Here is a 25,672-nt window from a genome sequence, read left to right as displayed (position 1 = left end):
CACCATTTATGGTTGATGCAAATTTTCATAAATTCAAGACAAGTATTTAGTACTAAAGCAATTACTGATAAGATGCTCTCGAATCAGGGACATTTCCATGCACGGGATGTCACGTTTATTCCATGGTTTATTGGTTTGGGTCTGAAAAGTTTATATTAGAAATGTAAACTAAAATTATAATGAATAAGTCTTTTTATTTTTCCCACAGCCCCACAACAGGTTCAGCCACCAGTAGCCAAATCCCTTCCCCATTCTTTGTTACTCTCCTGGAATCCACCCCAAAAAGCTAATGGTATTATAACTCAGTACTCTTTATATATGGATGGGATGCTAATCTACTCAGGCAATGGAGAGAACTACACAGTCACAGGTAAGACTTCTGTAGGTATTAGTAAATAGTTATAGTCTCTATTAATGTATATGTACTTCCAAACTAATAAATGTAAGATAACTATAAACTATAATTTATAGCTATCTGAGAATGCAGATTTAAAAGTTGGGTTATTTAGGTTTGTCTCCTATTAAATCTTTCAGCTTCCATGATCTTTGTGGTTATGTTGCACTGACAGTGAAGCCAAAGCTTGAAAAATAGAAAAGGGCTTGTGTTGACTTCCTTCCCCCAAGGCTGTCTTACTGTGCCTTCTCTACTTTTGACCCTGTTTCTTACCTGAATCCTTCTACTAACATACCTTTACTCAGAGGGGTGCAGAGGGGGCTTTGGAAATGTATCAACACAAAGAGCTCAGCATATGATTCCTCTGCCTCCTGTTGATCACAGGATTGAAGCTGGGACCCAGCGTGGTCCGCAGCCACACTCACAATGCAATGATGATGTCATGTCAGTTCAACTGAGGTAGTGACGTCATTTCAAACAAATGCCACTGACACATGTTAACCCCTTTAAAACCCTCATGAATGTGGAATAATCTTAAGACTCAGAAGCGTGACTCAGTGTGGCCTGAATTTTAGACCATTTGGGAAGAAACATAGTATACCTGCCCATATTATATTATAAAGTGTCAGGACACTTGAGAAAAAGAAATTGCTCAAAACCTTGTGAAACACAAGAGGTCTATATTATGTATGTTGGCTGGAGTCTGAATCATGTTTATGTGTGTATAGTAATTATAGCCTTATATATTATATTTTAGATACTGTATGTGACTACTAGGTGAGACATTATTAATCAAATATGGGTTGATGGAAAACTGAGGTGTTAGAGATATTAAAAGTCTTCATGAAAGGTTACAACAAGTTAGAGTCAGAAACATGATTAATTTTTAATGAATTCACTCCTTCACATTAGTGCCAGGTACTAAGGTTGTATGGAGAAGGGCATGGCAACTCACTCCAGTATTCTTGCCTGAAGAATCCCATGGACCAATGAGCTTGGTGGGCTACAGTCCACAGGGTCGCAAAGAGTCAAACATGACTGAAGTGACTGAGTGTGCACACACTAAGGCTGTAACAGAGAATCAGCCAGACACGGTACTCCGTTCTCCACCTTGGTGCTCACGACTTTACGGCAGCACATACAGACATAGGAAAGAGGAGTATTGGGACAGGGCTGGGTCTTTCATCCACCCAGTTGCGTTTTCAGAGCTCACACCTTTGTGTCCTCTAGTCTGAGAGGCCTCAAAGCACGAGAACTGTTGCTTTTATATTTTATTCATCATACTTGGATAGAATTCTGTAATACTTATTCTGTAAGCTAGGTATTATCAATACTCCTATTTCACAAATGAGAAAATTGAGGCACAGAAAGGTTAAGCAACTTTCTCAAGACCACACAGCCTATGACAGTTAGACTTTGACACCATCTCAGGCATCTTAGTTATGATGAAGAGAATATGATCTTAAAACAAGTTATGTAAATATTAAAGCTTGGTTTCTGAAACTATTAAATGGAGCTAACTGAAACTTTCAGGATTTTGAAGAGAAATAAAACTATAGATAAAATACTTAGCATGTTCTGAGTAAAGTACACTTAGTCAAGAAAACTAAAAAATAAATACTAAAAGTAAACTAAAAATAGATTACCCTTGCCCTAGGAATATCTGAAGGCATTATTTTAACTAAAAGTTATTGGCCACAGAATTTATTTCAGTACAAATGAAAACACATCTTGGAATGAACCTCACCCATGTCTTAATAAATATTATGCAAAGTACTTATTAGGACCAGCTGTATCATCATGTGTAATGGGGACAGCACAGCTTTCAGGCACACTGTAGACACTTCCTACAAGAAGTCTTTGGGGAACACCATGTATAAGTCAGGTGTAACCCTATGTGCTCACTGACTGCCTTTATGCCCATCTCACTTTTTGGTTGGCACTAGGCTGCCTGTTTACTTATCATTTTGCCCCATGAAACCATGAGCATCATAAGGACAGGGCTGTGTCTGTCTTGTTCATGACTGCATTTGCCCACTGATCTCAGAGACGGTAGAGAATAAGGGAATGAATGAAGTCAAATGACTTCTGGGAACAAAGAAAGATGATCACAAAGGGGTGAAGAGTAGGAATAGGGTGGGAAAGAAAAAACAATAGGGAAAAGATGGGTGGAAATGTAGAAACCCAAGAAAAAGAAACCAAGACCCCTTCCCTGTACAAAGTGAGTGCTGACCTTGTCTACAGGGAAGTGGTGTGGCTGATGGCGGGTCTCAAGAGTGTGGACCTTGAAAATTTCCAAAATGTACAGAACGCCACATAAGGTGGCATTACAAAGCCAGAGAATGAACAGGATGGGGAAGAGAGTGAAGTGAAGTCGCTCAGTCATGTCCAACTCTTTGCGACCCCGTGGACTGTAGCCCACCATCCATGGGATTCTCCAGGCAAGAATACTGGAGTGGGTTGCCGTTTCCTTCTCTAGGGGATCTTCCCGACTCAGGTATAGAGCCCAGGTCTCCCGCATTGCAGGCAGATGCTTTAACCTCTGAGCCATTCAAACTGCTTTCTCATACCACCTAAAAAATGATACTAAATTATGTTGTCTTGAATCCTTAACAGACCCACGTAACTATATACCTGCATCGAAAGCTCGTGGCAAATGTTAGCATGGTGTAATAGATGCCTCAACTATAAGAGAGTGGGGTATTTTTACAGAGTTCATAACCATCTTTTCTAGTTATAATGATAATGGCTTCTTCAATGGTTTTCATCCTTTAGGTAGAATTTTTTTAATTTTTATTGGAGTATAGATGCTTTATAGTGTTGTACAGTGAAATGATTCAGTTATATGTATACATATATCCCCTCTATTTTGGATTTCCTTCCCATTTAGGTTACCGCAGAGTACTGAGTAGAGTTCTCTGTATTATACAGTGGGTCCTCATTAGTTCTCTGTCTTATACAAAGTTTCAATATTGTGTATATATCAATTCCAATCTCCGAATTCATCCCACTACCCCACCTTCCACCCCCTGGTGTCCATAGTTTGTTATTTCTGTGTGCTTATTTCTGCTTTGCAAATAGTTTCATCTGTACCATTTTTCTTGATTTCATATATATGCATTAATATGCAATATTTGTTTTTCTCTTTCTGACTTACTTCGCTCTCTGTGAGTCTCTAGGTTCATCCTTTTGTCTGTAAATGGCACAGATTCATTCCTTTATGGCTGAGTGATATATGTACCACATTTTCTTTATCCACTCCTCTGTCGACAGACATTTAGGTTGCTTCCATGTTTGGGATATTGTAAATAGTGCTCCGATGAACATTGAGGTGCTTGTATCTTTTTTGAGTTATGATTTTCTCCAGGTATATGCCAGGAGTGGAATTTCTGGGTCATTTGGTAGTTCTATACTTAGTTTTTTAAGGAACCTCTATATTGCTCTCCTCGGAGAAGGCGATGGCACCCCACTCCAGTACTCTTGCCTGGAAAATCCCATGGATGGAGGAGCCTGGTGGGCTGCAGTCCATGGGGTTGCGAAGAGTTGGACACAACTGAGCAACTTCCCTTTCGCTTTTCACTTTCATGCATTGGAGAAGGAAATGGCAACCCACTCCAGCATTCTTGCCTGGAGAATCCCAGGGACGGGGGAGTCTGGTGGGCCGCCGTCTATGGGGTCACACAGAGTCGGACACAACTGAAGTGACTTAGCAGCAGCAAGAGCATGTTGCTCTCCTTAGTGGCTGCACCAGTTTGCATTCTTACCAATAATGTAGGAGGGTTTCCTTTTCTCCACACCCTCTTTATTGTTTGTAGATTTTTTTGATGAAGGCTTTTATCTGATAAGACTCAGCATTTTTTTCCTAATTCCTCCAGGCATCTTACAAACACCTATATTACTTGCTTTTATCTCCAACTGTCAGAAGATACAAAGCACAGTGGGAATGCAATGTTAATCACTAAGGAGAGGCATTAAATCAAAACGATATCATAGGTTAAAGTTGTACATGATGATTCAAGTGTTATAACTGAGGCCCAGAGATGTCAAGAAATCCTAGTCAGCAACTGGAAGAACTGATTCAAATCTGAGTCTATCTGGAGTCAAAGTCCATTTTTCTCACTTCTATACATTCTACTTATTGGACACATTTTATTATTTATCACAACTCAGAAAGGGAGCTGGCAGCTGGTTTAAAAACCCTGAGCACGTGTGTTGATCTTCTAAGGCTTCCATAATCAAATACCATAGACTGGAAGACTTGAACAACAGAAATTTATTTCTCACCGTTTTGGAGGCTAGAGGTTCAAGATTAAGGTGTTGGCAGGTTCGGTTTCTCTTGGGGCCTGTCTCCTTAACTTGCAGACAGCCAGCTTCTCCCTGTGCTTCACGTGGTCTTCTGTGTGCACCCCTGCTGCCTCTTCCTTTTGCTGTAGGAGCATCAGAACCATTGGATTAGGGACCTATCATTATAACCCCATTGAACCTTCATCAATTCTTCAAAAGCCCTACCTCCAAATATAGTCACATTGAGGGTTAAGGTTTTAATATGCAAATCTTGGAAAACATAATTTTAAGTTCATAACAGCATCCTGAAGTGAGTGTTTTCTCTATTAGCAAAGGCTGAGTGCTCACTTTTCTTGAGATTCTACAACTTGCATGCAAGATGAATATAATGGCCCTTTAAATCTCTTTCAACTCTAAAATTTTATATTTGCAGTATACACTAAATTTTTGTTATTTATTTTCCAAAGTCCACCTGCCCACTCAAAATCACAGAAAAGACAGAATGGGAGAGGGAATCTGGCTGTTTGAAGTGAGCAAGTATCAAGCTGCAAATTCCCTGATGGCTCAGTTGGTAAAGAATCAGCCTACAATGTGGGAGACCTGGGTTCAATCCCTGGGTTGGGAAGATCCTCTGAAGGAGGGCATGGCAACCCACTCCAGTACTCTTGCCTGGAGAATCCCCATGGATAGAGGAGCCTGGTGGGCTACAGTCTATGGGGTCACAAAGAGTTGGACATAACTGAGTGACTAAGCACAGCACTGGAACAAGCTGATGGAGGATACTGCTCTTGTCATTGGGTCTCGATTTAGCTTCTACACATCTTTAAATCCTGCCATGTTCCATCATGTAATGTATTATGATGCAGTTGGTGCTCATGGCCTGTCTTGCTGTCTGGATTGTTGTGGCATAATGTTCTTTCCATGCTAAGTAGTTTGCAGATGGAACTTCTATCCTATCCCATGTAGGCTGGTGCTGTCAGTAATAGCGAGACTGTAGGATCACTAAAATGAATCTCTCCAGTGCTGAAATGTCAATTCATAGAGAGACTGAGAAATGGAAGATGCATTCATCTAGGTTGGAGAAATAATTGACAGCAGTTTTTAGTTATAAAAATGACACATGTTTACTAAAGATAATTTAAAACATGCAGATATCCCATCTTACAGATAGACACTCTAATATTTGATATAATTCCTTCTAGCACTTTATTCTTTTTAACAAAATTGAAATATAATGTAAAATTTGGAACCCTTGCATGTTCCCTTATTATGAATACATCCCATAGCATGAAGGGTTTTTCTAGAAATATTTTGCTGTATTCTATTTTATGGATATACACTCACGCATTTAGCCACTTAAAAATTCAAAAGTTCCTGATTTATCTCTGTTTTAAATGTTTTGTGATAAATATTATCATACATAAATCTCTGTTCGCTAGATCTCTAAAAGGGAAATAGCTAAGTCAAAGGTAGCAAACTTTTTCAGAATATTTGATATGCGTTTTTCATTGTTTTCCAGAAAAGTTCATCAGAAGTGAATGTTATGTCCTTATGTCTTTGACAGTTTTACAGGTTGAAAATACTATTTTATTTGCATGTTTAACTCCTTATTTACTGCATACTTTTTGTATGATGATTAGTGACTTATATTTTACTTTGATTTGATTACTCATAGTCTTGATGAGCAAAAATTTAGTAGGGATGAGGATTTGTTTTGAAACTTGTTTAAGAGCTATTTCATACCATTTTTTCTGGTTATAAGCATCTGCATTATTTACAATTCCTTGCCTTCTATACCATAAAAAACTTTTTCAATAACTTGGCTTAATATCCGCTCCTAAATATTCAAGGTGTCAACTTTTTTTCTCACTCTTACTCCATTTATTTGTAGCTTCCCTTTAAGTTTCCACATAGAACTAACATTCTTCTGCTATGTGTTAAAAAAAAAAAGAATCTTGCCACCATGGTGGATACAAGTCAAAGTAAATTCATTTCAATTCAGACGCCACTTAGCATCTAGGTGGCTGGAATGCTTTTCTTCTTTCTCTTAAATATGAAGCATTAAAAGTCAAAGGCAGCACTGCACCTTGAGTTAGTACAAAATATATTTAAAAATGCATACAGTTCAAATTTTTTGCCTTGCATAGGCCATAAGCTAGTAGAATGGTGGGTCAGTTATGACACTGAAAAATGAATCCAGTTAGAGAACCTCCTGAAGGCTGTTGATGTTTGCTATAATAAATAGCACACACTTTAAGTCAAACTTTTTCATTCTGTATTCAAAGGTAATGGATTTTTCGTAACCATAGTAACCTTGGTGTATTTCTGGATAAATACATGAGGTATATACATTCTGGTTTTATTTTTGAATATAAACTACCACATTATGTATTACTAATAATATGAAAAATAGGATGTAGGTTAGTATAATGACAGCTTAAACTAGTATGCATTTTTCTTCTGCAAAAAATAAATATTTATCAAAAGTATAGGTTCAATTAATTTTTCCCCCAGTTTTGTGGTATTCTGGTGGTGCCATTTATCTTTTTTTTGCAAGATCTCCATTAATCTCTTATTTCTGTCTCATAACAGATTTTTAAGAATTTCAAGGTAAAAACAATTGTGGTTTAAAGCTTGTGATTAAAAACATTATTGAAAGATTGAAGGACCTATCTTGATATAACCAGCAGAGCTATTGTGAAACCACTTAACATATGTGTATACCACATGTTCATAAAGGAGAAAAACACCTTTTGTGAGCCTGTTCACAACATACTTGGTTTGTTTCAAAAGTTCAGGCTAGATAGCATCCTGATTGATGATGACCATCCAAACTGTAGCCAACCAGATCATCCTCATTTTAAATGAGCACCGTACCAGAAAGTGGCAGTCTTTAAGAAGTTTGTGAGATGGTTCACAGAAACTTGCAAAGATTTTGGAAACAAGGATAGCAAGATGGTGGTCATTGGGAGAAGTATAATATAAGCACGGCAAGGAGGTTTTTGTGAGCTGTGCTGATCAGTGAAGAAAGAAGAAGGATCCCTCAATTCAATTCTTCTCTTAACTTAGCCTAAACCATCAGGGCTTTTAAATACTAAAATTTCACAGAGAGAATGGTCCAAAGGCACTCCCTAAAATAATTAAATCTGACATCAAACCTTAAAACATGAATATTTTCAAGTGTAATGTCTCAGAAATCTATAGTAGTCTTATGATTGAATAAGAGTGGCTGATTTCTAGCACTCTGCATCTCCATTAAGATCTGAGCTTCCATCACTGAGACAGTAACACAAGGATAAGAGTGATGTAAGGAGTGTGTATGTGTGTGTGTGTGTGTGTGTGTGTGTGTGTGTGTGTAAGAGCGATAGAGACTGAAAGAGAGAGGCAGAGGCAAAGAGAGAGAGAAGGAAAGAGGAAAAGCAGATACAATACTAATAAAGTCAGATAGACAGTAAGCATTTATATCTTTAACCACTGAAAGTGCTAAAGCTTTTTTTCTTTTTTTTTTTTTGGCCTTATTTGCCAAGGTCAAAAAGAACCATGTATAAACAGCAAAATAGAAATGTTCAGCTTGAACCTTCCAAACACTTAAGTCTTACAATGAGACATTTATGGTAAAGGAAGCTGGACTGCTTATGGCACAATAAAAAGCATTTAAAGGTTAGGTACTTCTAACCAAGCATTATAAGGAAACTTATCAACACTCTACAAATTTGAGCTAAATTATATTCATTCATACTGGTGCTTTATGAAACATATTTTCATAGCAAAATAAAACTTTGCTTTAACCTTGATATTTTCTTTCATTTTGAATTTTTGAATACCACAGTGCAGTGATTCTAAATCACTGCTCTCACATAAAGTAATGTTACTGAAGGGAATACTGTTAACAAGCTTGTGTTCTAACCCATAAGGCAGAGTATCAATAAGGCAGAGCCTGGGAGGGTTTCCAGGTAATGCAGTGATCTCATCTATGAGTGATGTTGCCTCCCTATTACAAACTAAGTCATACTTTTATGCCCTTTTGATGTCACAGACACATAGCATTAAATTGTAAAGTCTAAGAAGCCTTGAGGATACAAAGGAAAAAAAAAACAGATAATGAAAAGAAGTAAAAGCTTTCAGAGGCCAAGTTACTAAGTGATCAAAGACTCCAGAAGGGCTGCTTAAGGTTTAGCAACATCCCAGATCCTTGGGTTAACAAAGGATGCTCTACTTTTAATTTTTTTATTGAGGTACAGTTGATTTCAATGTAGTGCCAATCTCTGCTGTATAGCACAGTGACTCGTTTACACATATATACACACTCTTTTAAAATATTCTTTTCCATTACGGTTTATCACAGAATATTTAATATAGTTCCCGGTGCTATATATTGGACCTGGTTGTTTATCCATTCTAAATGTAATAGTTTGCAACGGATGCTTTACTTTAAAAGTCCTCTTCACTTAGTAACAAAGGGTCAGTTCAGTTCAGTTCAGTGGCTCAGTCGTGTCTGACTGTTTGCGACCCCATGAATTGCAGCACACCAGGCCACCCTGTCCATCACCAGCTCCCGGAGTTCACTCAGACTCATGTCCATCAAGTCAGTGATGCCATCCCGCCATCTCATCCTCTGTCGTCCCCTTCTCCTCCTGCCCCTCAATCCCTCCAAGCATCAGAGTCTTTTCCAATGAGTCAACTTTTCACATGAGGTGGCCAAAGTACTGGAGTTTCAGCTTTAGCATCATTCCCTCCAAAGAAATCCCAGGGCTGATCTCCTTCAGAATGGACTGGTTGGATCTCCTTGCAGTCCAGGGGTCTCTCAAGAGTCTTCTCCAACACCACAGTTCAAAAGCATCAGTTCTTCGGCCCTCAGGTTTCTTCATAGTCCAACTCTCACATCCATACATGGCCGCTGGAAAAACCATAGCCTTGACTAGACAGACCTTTGTTGGCAAAGTAATGTCTCTGCTTTTGAATATGCTATCTAAGTTGGTCATAACTTTCCTTCCAAGGAGTAAGCATCTTTTAATTAGAACTTAGCAAATGAAATCACTGGCCTGAATACACCAGCAAAAAACTTCTACATATCCACTAATGGAATCTTGTGTGGCCATACACTTTACAGTGCTATAGAAGAACATTTCACTATGGTATTTACCAGCCAGGAGCTGCTGAATAGCAAAGGGAACTCAGGTCAATATTCAATAACCTAAAAGGGAAAATAATTTGAAAAAGTATGAATACTTGTATGTATATAACTATATCACTTCAAGTATACCAGTTGGTATAACTACCACATCATTGTTAATCAATTATGTTCTAAAAATTAATAAAATATAATATTTAACAATGTGGAAAGGTGTTAAACATTTAATGGCTTGTATTATGTGAGTATTTTAGAAAAATATATGAGCATATACATGTGTCTATGTATACATGGATTTGTATACATACATATATGAATATGTCTGTCTAGGAGAAGGCAATGGCATTCCACTCCAGTACTCTTGCCTGGAGAATCCCATGGATGGAGGAGCCTGGTAGGCTGCAGTCCATGGGGTGGCTAAGAGTTGGACACAACTGAGCGACTTCACTTTCACTCTTTACTTTCATGCATTGGAGAAGGAAATGGCGACCCACTCCAGTGTTCTTGCCTGGAGAATCCCAGGGACGGGGGAGCCTGGTGGGCTGCCGTCTATGGGGTCGCACAGAGTCGGCCACGACTGAAGCGACTTAGCAGCAGCAGCAGGAATATACACTAAAGTCTTAACAGTGTTTATCTCCCAGGAATGGGATTCTAGTGTTTCATTTCCTTGTCTCTGAATGAGTTGTTTTATCTTTTAAGTTAACTAAGTTTGGTTATTATAGAGCTGAATTTTTGTAGTATTTTTTCCCATTTTAATATATATATAATAAAATTGGTCAAAAGATGGATATTTCAGGACTCTGACTGCCTTCACCTATCAACACTTATCTTTTAGTTCTCTCTAGTATTTATTTTGATATCTAATTAGATTGATCAGCTTACTCATTTCCTTTTAACCAGTATCAAGTCTGGCATTCTCCATACCTCTAGCACCATCTACCCCCATCAAAGTGTCACACATATTTGATGACCTCCCTCAATTCCCACATCTTCTTTTGATTCAGTTTCTTTCATATCATTTTCCTATAAATTTGTCACTTGAATGCATTCTTTCCAGCAATATTAACTTATTTTAAAGGCGATAGACCTTGATTCCTGGAGAAGGCAGTGGCATCCCACTCTAGTACTCTTGCCTGGAAAATCCCATGGACAGAGGAGCCTGGTGGGCTGCAGTCCATGGGGTCACTAAGAGTTGGACACGACTGAGCGACTTCACTTTCACTTTTCACTTTCATGCATTGGAGAAGGAAATGGCAACCCACTCCAGTGTTCTTGCCTGGAGAATCCCAGGGACGGGGGAGCCTGGTGGGCTGCTCTCTATGGGGTCGCACAGAGTCGGGCACGACTGAAGCGACTTAGCAGCAGCAGCAGCAGACCTTGATTCCAAAGAAAAGTATGGATACATTGAGTACGGTTCTCATACTGCTTATTTTCATAATCTCTATGCTGCTAAGTTGCTTTAGTCATGTCCAACCCTGTGCGACCCCACAGATGGCAGCCCACCAGGCTCGCCCATCCCTGGGATTCTCCAGGCAAGAACACTGGAGTGGGTTGCCATTTCCTTCTCCAATGCATGAAAGCAAAAAAGTGAAAGTGAAGTCACTCTTCATGACCCCATGGACTGCAGCCTTCCAGGCTCCTCTGCCCATGGATTTTCCAGGCAAGAGTACTGGAGTGGGGTGCCATTGCCTTCTCTGCATAATTTCTATAGTAGGTACCATAGGAATAAGAACCCAATTGGCATCTGATAATCTCTTATTAGATTGAGTTGAAATGAATTGAAAGTTGAAGAAACACTGAAAATCAGTAAATTAATATTTTAAAGTAAATGACAACAAACACTGATGCATAATTCAGCAGTAATTAATATGCTAAATGTGCTAAACAGTTTTAATGAGGAAGGCTGTTCCTGTAGCTTCATAGAATTTTTCATTTAATTATCCAATATGTAGTGAGTTATTTTTTGGTTAAACTACTTGTGTAGGTTTGCTAGGACTGCCATAATAGAGTATTGCTGGATGGATTAAACAACAGAAATTGATTGTCTCAATTCTAGAGGATGGAAGTCCCAGATCAAGATGTTGTTCGGGTTGGTCCCTTCTGATGGCTTATAAGGAAGAATTTGTTCCATGCTTCTTCCTAGCTTCTGGTGGTTTTCTGGCAATCTTTAGTGTTCTGTGACTCGTAGAAGCATCTCCCCAATCTCTGCCTTCATCTTCACATAGCATTCTCCTTGTGTGCTGACTGTGTACAAAATTCCTCTTTTTATAAGAACACAAGTCATATGAGGTTAGGGCCCACCCTGGCGCCTTCATCTTAACAATTACAACTGCAATGATTCTATTTCCATTTAAGGTCATATTCTCGGGTACTGGGGGCTAGGATTTCAATTTTTGAATTTTGAGAGTATACAATTCATCCTGAAATTCTATTCTATGTATTTGATGACTGTGATTAACACTGTTATAAAACTCTCAAATACCTCAAACATATTAGAAAATATAAGGCACCTGTTAAACATCAATATAAAAATTGATATATCCCATGAAGCAATGAAACTTATTTAGAAAGAAGATAATCACTTTTATCTGGAATGGTTCATTCATTCAATGAAGATTCTTAAAGGTTCTTAATGAATATCATTATGAATATTATGATGTAGACTCTTGATAATTTTCTAAGCATTGAGGATCCAATGGATAACAAAAGATGCAAAGGCCCTGTCTTCATGGAGCTTATATTTCAGTGGGAAATGGTTAGAGAAGGCTTCATACTCTTTATAGTGGCTTCATACTCTATTACATCTTCTTAAATTAAATGAAAGCTGACTCTTCCCTGCTGCTAAGTTGCTTCAGTCGTGTCCGACTCTGTGCGACCCCATATACAGCAGCCCACCAGGCTCCCCTGTCCCTGGGATTCTCCAGGCAAGAACACTGGAGTGGGTTGCCTTTTCCTTCTCCAATGTATGAAAGTGAATAATGAAAGTGAAGTCGCTCAGTTGTGTCCGACTCTTCGAGACCCCATGGACTGCAGCCCACCAGGCTCCTAAAGCTAGCCATTTCTTCTTCAGCCATTTTAGGTAGACATGAATTGGTCTCTGAGGTCCCATGTTTAGCAGACCTAAATATACATTTCTCCAAAGAAGATATAAAGATGATCAAAAAACACATGAAAAGATACTCAATATTGCTAATTATTAGAGAAATGGAAATGAAAACAACAATAAGTTATCACCTCATACTGGTCAGAACATAATGCCATCATCAAAAAAATCACCTCAGATTGAAGCTCTTGGATGGGATTCCTCAGTTTGCTGTCATAGAACCTTTCCTATGTCAGAACCAATGTTTTCCTTCTTCTCTTAGAAAACAAAGAAAGAGTGTTCATGCCCCTGCAAAAGGGTAATCCCTCTCTAGACCTCCTTCTCCTACCTTGCTGAGGTCCTCTGTCCGGTAGCCTGACATTTCCTGTGTCTTTCTCTCTCCTCCTGTCCTAGCTTCTTCTGTGAGTATATGATAGGCCTCAGGTCTCTTACATGTGGAGAGGAAAAAAAAGACAAACATGGGCAAAACATGTCTTTGAGTTTCATCTTCCACTTATGATATCAGCCTTGCCTTTCTCAACTTCATCCTCACAGTTCCTACCTCCACTGGCTCACTCTGCCTCCCTAATCTCGATATATATTTCCTAGAGCTGCCATCACAAAATACCACAAATTGGATGCCTAAAACTTCAGAAACGTGTTATCTTGTGGTCTGGAGCCCTAAATCAAGGTGTCAGTAGGGCTCTGCTCCCTTTGAGACTTCTTCCTTGCCTATGCCAGCTTTCAGTGGTCACTACAATCTCTGGCATTCTGTGGCTAATTTTGTGGTATTCTGTGGCTAATTGGTGGCATTCTGTGGCTTGATGTTACATCACTCCAGTCTCCACCACTCTCATCCCTTGGTATCCTCCTTGTGTCCAGATTTCTCTCATCCTATAAGGACAGCAGTCATGTTGGATTTAGAGCCCACGTTAACCCAATATAACTTTCTATTAATTTGATTATGTTGGCCAAAGCTCTGTTTCCAAACATGGTCACATTCACAGGTATGATTTCTATGACTTGAGCATGTCTTTAGAGGGCACAAAATTACACCTACTCGCCATCCATTGGGTCCATAATGACTTCACAACTCAGTTGAAATGATTCTCACCAGGCTATCAAAATTCTTGTACAGCCAGGATGAACATGAAGCCCATATATTTCATGATTCTTGGACAGATTGTTGATCATTTTTTCCATCACAGAACATTCTGCTTCCAGTGTCTGCAGCACCCACCCTCTCAATTTCTGTTGCTGCTCAAGCTCTGGTGTGTTAGCCTTTTCTTTTCCTTCCAACCACAGATGTTGATTTATCTCAGGGTTCTTCTTGAAACATTTCACACAATATCCCTTTGCCTGAGCTTCTCATCTCAGAAACACTACTGAGAACATAAATAGTATTAGTATCAGTGTTACTAACAATAATGCTACACACCCTTTAGCCAGAAATAAAGACCTGGATTTTAGTCTTCGTTTCTAACGTCCAATTTTTTTTTCACTATGAAAAAGTGTAATGAAAAATCTGGAGATGTTGGTTCAGCAGATCAGGGATGGAGGCTTCTGTTGTACCTCATGTTTCCAAGATGGCTGCTAGAATGTCAGTCTTCACAGATGTAGTCCAGGCAGAAAGCAGGAAAGGTGAAAGAGCAAAAGTGTGCACCTTGATTCTCTATCATCTTTTAAGGAAGCTTCTCAGAAATCTGCACAACCTCTGCTTATATCTCATTGACCAGAACATAGTCACCTAGCCACACCTGTGTTGAAAGGAGCCTGGTAAATGAAGAATTAAGCTGAGCATTGAGCTGCATAAGTTGCTTGTATATTTTTGAGATTAGTTGTTTGTCAGTTGCTTCATTTGCTATTATTTTCTCCCATTCCGAAGGCTGTCTTTTCACCTTGCTTACAGTTTCCTTTGTTGTGCAGAAGCTTTTAATTTTAATTAGATCCCATTTGTTTATTTTTGCTTTTATTTCCAGAATTCTGGGAGGTGGATCATACAGGATCCTGCTGTGATGTATGTCGGAGAGTGTTTTGCCTATGTTCTCCTCTAGGAGTTTTATAGTTTCTGGTCTTACATTTAGATCTTTAATCCATTTTGAGTTTATTTTTGTATGTGGTGTTAGAAAGTGATCTAGTTTCATTCTTTTACAAGTGGTTTACCAGTTTTCCCAGCACCACTTGTTAAAGAGATTGTCTTTACTCCATTGAATATTCTTGCCTCCTTTGTCAAAGATAAGGTGTCCATATGTGTGTGGATTTATCTCTGGGCTTTCTATTTTGTTCCATTGATCTATATTTCTGTCTTTGTGCCAGTACCATACTGTCTTGATGACTGTGGCTTTGTAGTAGAGGCTGAAGTCAGGCAAGTTGATTCCTCCAGTTCCATTCTTCTTTCTCAAGATTGCTTTGGCTATTCGAGGTTTTTTGTATTTCCATACAAATCTTGAAATTGTTTGTTCTAGCTCTGTGAAAAATACCGCTGGTAGCTTGATAGGGATTGCATTGAATCTGTAGATTGCTTTGGACATATACTCATTTTCACTGTATTGATTCTTCTGATCCATGAACATGGTATATTTCTCCATCTATTAGTGTCCTCTTTGATTTCTTTCATCAGTGTTTCATAGTTTTCTATATATAGGTCTTTAGTTTCTTTAGCAGCTCAATTCCAGAAAAATAAATGACCCAATCAAAAAATGGGCCAAAGAACTAAATAGACATTTCTCCAAAGAAGACATGTGGATGGCTAACAAACACATGAAAAGATGCTGAACATCACTCATTATTAGAGAAATGCAAATCAAGACCACAATGAGGTACCACTTCACACCAGTCAGAATGGCTGCGATCCAAAAGTCTGTAAGCAATAAATGCTGGAGAGGGTGTGGAGAAAAGGGAACCCTCTTGCACTGCTGGTGGGAATGCAAACTAGTACAGCCACTATGGAGAACAGTGTGGAGATTCCTTTAAAAATTGCAAATAGATCTGCCTTATGACCCAGCAATCCCACTGCTGGGCATACACACTGAGGAATCCAGAACTGAAAGAGACACATGTACCCCAGTGTTCACTGCAGCACTGTTTATAATAGCCAGGACATGGAAACAACCTAGGTGTCCATCAGCAGATGAATGGGTAAGAAAGCTATGGTACATATACACAATGGAGTATTACTCAGCCATTAAAAAGAGTACATTTGAATCAGCTTTAATGAGATGGATGAAACTGGAGCCGATTATACAGAGTGAAGTAAACCAGAAAGAAAAACACCAGTATACTAACGCATATATATGCGAGACAGCAAAAGAGACACAGATGTGTAGAGCGGACTTTTGGACTCTGAGGGAGAGGGAGAGGGTGGGATGATTTGGGAGAATGGCATTGAAACATGTATAATATCATGTAAGAAACGAATCGCCAGTCTATGTTCAATGCAGGAAACAGGATGCTTGGGGCTGGTGCACAGGGATGATCCAGAGAGATGATATGGGGTGGGAGGTGGGAGGGGGGTTCATGTTTGGGAACTCATGTACACCCGTGGTGGATTCATGTCAATGTATGGCAAAACCAATATAGTATTGTAAAGTAAAATAAAGTAAAACTAAAAATTAAAAAAAAAAAAAAAAGAATTAAGCTGAGCATCCTGAGTGAACTAAGAATTCTGTAAGAATTAAAGAGAGACAAGATACTGAGCTGGCATATTAGTTTCTTATTGCCACTGTAACAAAGTACCACAGGCTTGGTTGCTTTCTTTTTTTCAAAATAGTAAAACATGTTTATCAGTTTTTAGAATCAATAGCCAGACAAAAAATAGAAGATAATTATCTGACTTGTAGTTTCTGTTGAGATATCAGCTGATAAGCTGATGGGAGTTACCCTGTATGTTATTTGTCATTTATCTTTGCCCTTAATTTTCATCAGTTTGATTACTCTGTGTTTTGGTGTGTTCCTCCTTGAGTTTATTCTGCCTGGGACTCTCTGTTTCCCTGGACTTGACTATTTCCTTTTCCATGTTAGGTAAGTTTTCAGCAATTATCTCCTCAAATATTTTCTCAGGTCCTTTCCCTCTCTCTTCTCCTTCTGGGACCCCTATAATGAGAATGTTGATCCATTTCATGTTGCCCCAGAGGTCTCTTGAGCTGTCTTCATTTCTCTTCATTCTTTGTTCTATATTCTGTTCTGAGGCAGTGATTTCTACCATTCCATCCTCCAGGTCATTTACCTGTTCTCTGCCTCAGTTATCCTGATCTAGATTCCTTCTAGTGTATTATTCATCTCTGTCTGTTTGTTCTTCAGTTTTGAAGGTCTTTGGTAAACATTTCTTACATGTTTTCTATTTTGTTTTCCTGAGACCCTGGATCATCTTCACTATCATTTTTCTGAACTCTTTATCTGGAAGCTTGCATGTCTTCTACTTCATTTAGTTGTTTTTTCTGGAGTTTCATCTTGTCCCTTCATCTGGGATGTAACTTTCTGCTTTTTCATCATAATTAACTTTCTGTAATATGATTTTGTTTTAGCTGCTGTGGGACTGTGTTTCTTCTTGCTTCTTCTCTCTGCCCTCTGATGGCTGAGGCTAAGAGGCTTGTGTAAGCTTCCTGATGGGAGGGACTGGCATTGAGAAAAACTGAGTTTTGCTCTGGTGCACAGGGCCTTGCTCAGGAAAGCTTTAATCCAGTTATCTGCTGATGAAGCCATCAGGGTTGCACTCCTTCCCTGGTAGTTATTTGGCCTGCAGCCACCCAGCCCTGGGTTCTGTGGGCTCTATGGTAGGGTTAATGGTGACCTTCAAGAGGGTTTATGCCAAGGGGGACCTTCCTGATCTGCTGCTGCCAGTGCCTCTGTCCCTGTGATGAGATCGTGCCATCCTGCACCCCCACTGGAAGCCCTCCAACACTAGCAGGTAGTTTTCGTTCAGGACTGATCTCCTTTAGGATAGACTGGTTTGATCTCCTTACAGTTCAAGAAACTCTCAAGAGTCTTCTCCAACACCACAGTTCAAAAGCATCAATTCTTTGATGCCCAGCTAAATACACCCAAACTACCTATTACAATACTTATAGAACCATGAGCTAGTAAATGAGTTTTGTTTTAGGCAACCCAGCTGGGTTCCTCATTAAGGCCTTACAAGGCTAAAATCAAGGATTTGAGCAGTTGAACCTCTCTTCTGGAGGCTCTGGTAAAGACTTTGGTTCCTGGCTCATTTAGGCTGTTGGCAGAATTCAGTTCCTTGCAATGGTAAGGCTGTTGTCATTCTTTCCTTGCTGGTTGTTAGTCTGGGGCTGCTTTTAACTTCTAGAGGCCATACTCTCCTGCCTCCATCTGTGCCAGTAAGCAGATCATCTATTACATCAAATCCTTACATCCTTTGAACCTCTGACTTCTTCTCCTACCTGTTAGAGAAAACTCGTTTTAAAAGCGATAATAATTAGATTGGACATTCCAGGATGATCTTTTTTTTTTTTTCCATATAAGGTAAGGTAATCATGGCAGAAAGTGAAGAGGAACTAAAAAGCCTCTTGATGAAAGTGAAAGAGGAGAGTGAAAAAGTTGGCTTAAAGCTCAACATTCAGAAAACGAAGATCATGGCATCCGGTCCCATCATTTCATGGCAAATAGATGGGAAAACAGTGGAAACAGTGGCTGACTTTATTTTTCTGGGCTCCAAAATCACTGCAGATGGTGACTGCAGCCAGGAAATTAAAAGATGCTTACTCCTTAGAAGGAAAGTTATGACCAACCTAGATAGCATATTCAAAAGCAGAGACATTACTTTGCCAAGAAAGGTCCATCTAGTCAAGGCTATGGTTTTTCCAGTGGTCATGTATGGATGTGAGAGTTGGACTGTGAAGAAAGCTGAGTGTCGAAGAATTGATGCTTTTGAACTGTGGTGTTGGAGAAGACTCTTGAGAGTCCTTGGACCTCAAGGAGATCAAACCAATCAGTCCTAAAGGAAATCAGTCCTGAGTATTCATTGGAAGGGCTGATGCTGAAGCTGAAGCTCCAATACTTTGGCTACCTGATAAGAAGAGCTGACTCAATGGAAAAGATCCTGATGCTGGAAAAAACTGAGCATAAGAGGAGAAAGAGATGACAGAGGATGAGATGGTTGGATGGCATCACTGACTCAATGGACAAGAACTTGAGCAAGCTCCAGGAGTTGGTGATGGACAGGGAAGCCTGGCATGCTGCAGTCCATGGGGTCACAAAGAGTTGGACACTACTGAGTGACTGAACTGAACTGAATGCCAAACATCTCCTGGGGGCACATCTCTGAACTACATAGTTTAAATCAGATAATTAGTTGAGCATCTACTGTGTACAAGTTATAAATCGGAGGTGGGATGTTATATATGCAATTAAGATATTTTCGCTTTTTTCTCAGAGCGTTCTTGGTTCAGTTTCTCAGAGGGAAAGATACACAACTAAACATAAAGCTGTTCACTCTGTGGTATTTTCTGTAATGGGAGAGAACAAAGGAAGAGGTAATTCATCAGGAAGATAAAATACCACAGAGGAGGTGAATTTTTATAGGCTTTAGAGTAGCATTTCAGAGCTGAAGGACAGTCAGACCTAAGGACCACAGTGGAATAGTCAACAGCACAGAGATATGAATGTGCATCTCATGAAAATTAAGTAACACACAGTTTGATGTGACTAAGCACCCTAAGGAAGTGATCAAGAATAGAGGCAAAGTGGGAGTCAGATCGTCAAAGGTGCTATAGGAATGCTGAGACATTTATCTCTGTTGTGAAGCAATGGAGAACCATTTAAGCGATGATACAGCATGAGCTTATATGTCTTTAAATGATTGAAATATGACTTTACTCTGAAATAGTCACAACTAAACCTACACAAGCGTTGTCTCCACTGGGCGAAAGGAATAGTAACTTAGAACTCCAAATGCAAAAAGCTAATTGGACTTAGCAATACAGATGGCACAAGGACGAGGAGAAGAGGAGAGAAAAGCATTAGGTTTATTTGTTAACAGCTCTATTGTATTATATTTCTGTGCATTAGTCAGTGTAAAATAAAATCTACTTATTTTAAATCCTTTTAAATGGTGTTTAAATATTTCCTGATGACACAATCTGCTAAAGTATTTACCCTTGGTGCATATTCCATTAACCTTGTTGCTGATACAAAGGCTAAAACTATATTTTTAGGGGCCTTGATTATGGAATAAAGCCTAGTGACATCATTGTAAAACCACATCTGGAGCTTTAGAGTCTTTGTCATTCTATCCGATTTAGAAAATTCGACAAACTATGGGAGAATACCACTATTAACAGACTCTATAGTCTCAGATTATTAGAGTGCTCTTTCTCTAAAAATAAAGACAGAGAGGGATTAAAAACTCCAAAGCTGTAAATGCTATAAAGAAGTACTCAGTACATAGACATCAGAGATATTAGGGGAATTTTGTTGTATTGAATATATAATAAGAATAAAAAGGCAGAAATTAAATTCAAAGTACTCTCTTTTTATATCTTACTTTTGTCAGTATTTTTTACTGTCCATGTGAATGTTTCAGTTCCCTAAAGAATAAAATTCTCTGAATATTTTTATAAATTACTTTCAGAATAGTATCTTTGTAACATAGATACAAAAAATTAATGCCCAGGAAAGCATAGGTTACTTCTCTTAGTGAAAGAATGACTCAGATATGAAATTGGAAAGAAAATGCTTTTGTTCATTCTTCTAAGTGCTTGATAGCTATCTTAAATTGGAAAGAAATGCCTTTTATAATATATTTGATTTTATCCATGGCTAATGTTTGACTGCTTCAAAAGCAGTGATTGTCATTCATTCTTAGTTTTACAAAGTAAATATATGTACTTGAGCCCTGAGATTTTCCATTGCAAGTGATAGAAATCCAACTATTTCTTTCTTTCTTTTTTTTTTTCTGGATTCATGTGTGTGTTAGTTGCTCAGTTGTGTCTGACTCTTTGTGACCCCATGGACTGTAGCCCGCCAGCCTCCGCTGTCCATGGAATTCTCCAGGCAAGAATACTTGAATGGATTGCCATGGTCTCCTCTGGGGAATCTTTCCAAACCTGGTCTGCTGCGTTGCAGGCTTTACCATCTGAGCTACAAGGGATTCATTCCCTGTTGTAAGTGTGATCTTTCCCTATGGACTGGAGAACATAGCAGTAACTGTGAGCTCATACCCTACTGCCTGGAAAAATCCCTCAACCAGGCTGAAACATACTGAGAAAGAATACTGATTTGCCCATCTTAGATGCTATGTCCAACTTAGGAACCAAAAACAAGACATGGGTACTAGAGAAATAGAAGGAAAAAAAAAAAATTGCAGCCACAGAGGAAGTCATCTGAGCTGAAGCATCACCCCGAGTGTGGAGTCTTGGCTCTAAAATTTGTTATATTTACAAATATTGGAATCTTACTGCCAGAAAGCCTCAATTTTACTCCTATATGTAATTATTGTGTGAATGCAGTTAGTAATATGTCTCCTTGAAAATCATTCAGCTTTACTGTGTACCAGTGTTCTTTTGTGAATTTCCCTGAAGTTTTATTTTCTTAAAATTGAATCTCTATGTTTAAATTTATTTCCTTCCATTTCTGAGACCCTCAAATCTATCAGTGTATGGAAATTTTTCCAAATTAAGGCATGAATATTTAGAATTTTTTCTACCTTTATGTACTGAAGGAGGGCCATTCAGTCTTGACTTTGGTTATCTGCATAGAACATCTCAGAGCCATCGTGATATACTTAGGAATGCACTACACCTGTGATACCAGTTTTGTAGCTAAACATCTTAAATGCCATATCTCAATTCATTTGTATATATTCAACATATACACTTTAAAATAGAATCTATCTTTTCCTGGCACTAAAAGAATTCTGAAGACAGAGTTGTCAACTTCACAGGACCTTTAAGTTCTCAGTCATGCATTGTCTAAACTTTGGTTTCAGTTAGCTAGTTTAAACCTGGTGGCTATATAACAGTAAAAAGAAAATGCAAAAAGAAAAATAAATGCCAAAAGGCAAAATGGTTGTCTGAGGAGGCCTTACAAATAGCTGAAGAAAAAAAAAAAAAAAAAAGCTAAAGGCAAAGGAGGAAAGGAAAGATATACCCATTTGAATGCAGAGTTCCAAAGAATAGCAAGGAGAGATAAGAAAGCATTCCTCAGTGATCAATGCAGAGAAATAGAGGAAAAGAATAGAATGGGAAAGATTAGAGATGTTTTCAAGAAAATTAGAGATAGCAAGGGAACATTTCAAAGATAGGCACAATAAAGGACGGAAATGGTATGGACCTAGCAGAGGCAGAAGATATTAAGAAGAAGTGGCAAGAATACACATAAGAACTAAACAAAAAAGATCTTTATGGCCCAGATAACCATGTTGGTGTGATCACTCACCTAGAGCCAGACATTCTGAAATGCAAAGTCAAGTGAGCCTAAGGAAGCATCACTATGAACAAAGTTAGTGGAGGTGATGGGTTTCCAGTTGAGCTATTTCAAATCCTGAAAGATGATGCTGTGAAAGTGCTGCAGTCAATATGCCAACAAATTTGGAAAACTTAGCAGTGGCTGCAGGACTGGAAAATGTCAGTTTTCATTCCAATCCCAAAGAAAGGCAATGGCAAAGAATGCTCAAACTACTGCACATTTTCACTCATTTCACACACTAGCAAAGTAATGCTCAAAATTCTGTAAGCCAGATTTCAACAGTACATGAATATGAAGATCCAGATGTTCAAGTTGGATTTAGAAAAGGCAGAGGAACCAGAAATCAAATTGCCAACATCTGCTGGATCATCAAAAAAGCAAGAGTTCCAAAAAAGAATCTACTTTTTCTTTATTGACTACACAAAGGCCTTTGATTGTGTAGATCACAACAAACTGTGGTAAATTCATTTTTTTGTTTTTATTTGAAAATTCTGAAAGAGATGGGAATACCAGACCACCTTACCTGCCTCATGAGAAATGCATATGCAGGTCAAGAAGCAAAAGAACTGGACATGGAACAGCAGACTGGTTCCAAATCAGGAAAGGAGTACGTCAAAGCTGTATATTGTCATCCTGCCTATTTAACTTATATGCAGAGTACCTCATGTGAAATGCCAGGCTTGATGAAGCAGAAGCTGGAATCAAGATTGCTGGGAGAAATATCAATAACCTCATATATGCAGATGACACCACCCTTATGGCAGAAAGTGAAGAAGAACTAAAGAGCCTCTTGATGAAATTGAAAGAGGAGAGTCAAAAAGTTGGCTTAAAGCTCAACATTCAGAAAACGAAGATCATGGCATCTGGTCCCATCACTTCATGGCAAATAGATGGGGAAACAGTGGAAACAGTGACAGACTTTATTTGGCAGGGTGTGGGGGCGGGGGGCTGCAAAATCACCGCAGATGGTGATTGCAGCCATGAAATTAAAAGATGCTTGCTACTTGGAGGAAAAGTTATGACCAATCTAGACAGCACATTAAAAAGCAAAGGCATTACTTTGCCTACAAAGGTCCATCTAGTCAAAGCTATGGTTTATCTAGTAGTCATGTATGGATGTGAGAGTCAGACTATAAAGAAAGCTGAGCACCAAAGAATTGTTGCTTTTGAACTGTTGTGTTGGAGAAGACTCCTGAGAGTCCGTTGGACAGCAAGGAGATCTAACCAGTCCATCCTAAAGGAAATCAGTCCTGAATATTCATTGGAAGGACTGATGCTGAAGCTGAAACTCCAATACTTTGGCCACCTGATGTGAAGAACTGACTCATTGGAAAAGACCCTGATGCTGGGAAAGATTGAAAGTGGAAGGAGAAGGGGACAACAGAGGATGAGATGGTTGATGGCATCACTGACTTGATGGACATGAGTGTGAGTAATTCTGGGAGTTGGTGATGGAAAGGGAAGCCTGGCATGCTGCAGTCCATGGGGGTTGCAGATAGTTGGACATGACTGAGCGACTGAACTGAACTGAACTGATATAACAGTAATAGAACTAATCAAAACTTTACTTTTGAAGTAATCAAAAAAGAAAAAAAAAAAAGAAAACCAAAACAAAACATAGTAGATAATATCCCAAAGATCTTGAAAATTTTGCGTTTTATTATGACATTTTTTCAAAGTTACTGGTTTCTCTAGCCATATGCAAACATACTTACTACTGTAGTGTAATATAACATAATGCAACATAGTATAAATTAAAAGCCTAATGAACATCATAGAAGACTACTTAAATAAGTTATAGCTAACAACTAACATGTACACTGTTTTATTGTAATTACATAGTTATTCAATAGAATGAGCAGAACTTTACCAGTATGGTAGCTTCTTCAAAGTGTATTGTAAGTACTCATGCTGAAAAACATATCTATACACCACTAACATTTGTATATTTGATTATTTTATTTAGACTACCTCTGGGGGTATACAAAAATGTGTAATAATTGCTAAGCTCCTGGAAGGGAACTGGATAATTGATAAATAAAACATATATATGAATGGATAACATTGATAATTAAGTATCATGTAAAGATAAAATGATAAATTATAAAATATAAAGATAAAAATGATAGATTATAAATACTAGTGAAAATTTGGAAAATAATACGAGAAAAATTGCCCAAATATCACCTACCAGAGACAATTACTAATTATATTTTGTCTTATACATTTATTATTTTCTAATCTTGTTTTGTTAGTGCGCATATATACTCATATATCTTGGTCAAACTTTTTTATAGTCTTTTACTACTTTATAATACATGGTGATCATAGTACCAAATTGTTAAGTTCTTTTCAAAAATTGTACTTTGTGTGACTGCACAGTATTTTTAAATATTTCACAATTTATTTAAGTTAATCACTACAATATATGAATTATTTCTAATTTTCTCTATTATAATAAGTATTGTAATGCCAACATCCTTTTATGTAATATTTTATATGTACATATTTCTATTTTTTAAAAATTAATTCCCCAAATGATTTTCTGTATTAAAGTTATATATTCTTCTTCCTCTTTTGTAAATATTTTTTACCGTAAAGTATTCTTGCCATTTCATGGCACTATAATTCTTTTTGCTATTTTGGTTATTTGTATATTTTTTCCTATTTATGGTAGTTTTTCAAAGTCTTTTTTTGCTTAAAGTGAAGTCACTCAGTTGTGTCTGACTATTTGTGACCCCACAGACTGTAGCCTACCAGGCTTCTCCGTCCATGGGATTTTCCAGGCAACAGTACCAGAGTAGGTTGCCATTTCCTTCTCCAGGGGATCTTCCCCACCCAAGGATTGAACCCAGGTCTCCCTCATTGTAGGCAGATGCTTTTACTGTCTGAGCCAGGGAAGTCCAAGTTTAAGTTTTTTGCTTAAACTTATAGTCAAATCTAGAAATACTTTCCTTCATAGCTTCTTTCTTAGACTAAAAAATGTTAAAAACATTTTTCTCATTCCAAGAACTGATAGTTTTCCTGATATTTTTCTTGATAACTTATAATTTTAAAATATTTTCTCATGTTCTAGCTTCTATGAGCATTTAAATTACCAAATGATATATAAACATTAAATGATTTTATTCCCATTTGACAGATGAGGAAATATAGATTCTGAAAACCTAACTGATATGCCTGGAATCATAAAACTAGTTAATGACAAAGCTAGGACTAAAATTTTGGTGCTTTAACTTTTTGACTCCCAGATCACAGATCTTAACTAAATTTAAAGTGAAAGAATAATGGGAAATTCCATTACATTATTAATAACATTCGGTGGTGTCAAAATATTAATACAACAGTCATATCTTCATCA

At 38.2% G+C, this 25,672-nt stretch overlaps 1 protein-coding gene across 1 annotated transcript in view; it reads left to right on the top strand.

The window, feature by feature from the left end:
- Nucleotides 1–25,672, top strand: part of USH2A (usherin) — a 930,103-nt gene that overhangs the window by 446,538 nt on the left and 457,893 nt on the right. Inside the window, exon 31 of the mRNA XM_068986285.1 lies at nt 209–370. Coding sequence (XP_068842386.1) covers nt 209–370 — 162 coding nt within the window. The remainder of the gene's footprint in view (nt 1–208; nt 371–25,672) is intronic.

Source organism: Capricornis sumatraensis, chromosome 14, assembly GCF_032405125.1.
Source record: "Capricornis sumatraensis isolate serow.1 chromosome 14, serow.2, whole genome shotgun sequence".
Lineage (NCBI taxonomy): Eukaryota > Metazoa > Chordata > Mammalia > Artiodactyla > Bovidae > Capricornis > Capricornis sumatraensis.
The sequence above is the reverse complement of the archived record's forward strand: the minus strand, read 5'-3'. Positions and strand labels throughout refer to the sequence as shown.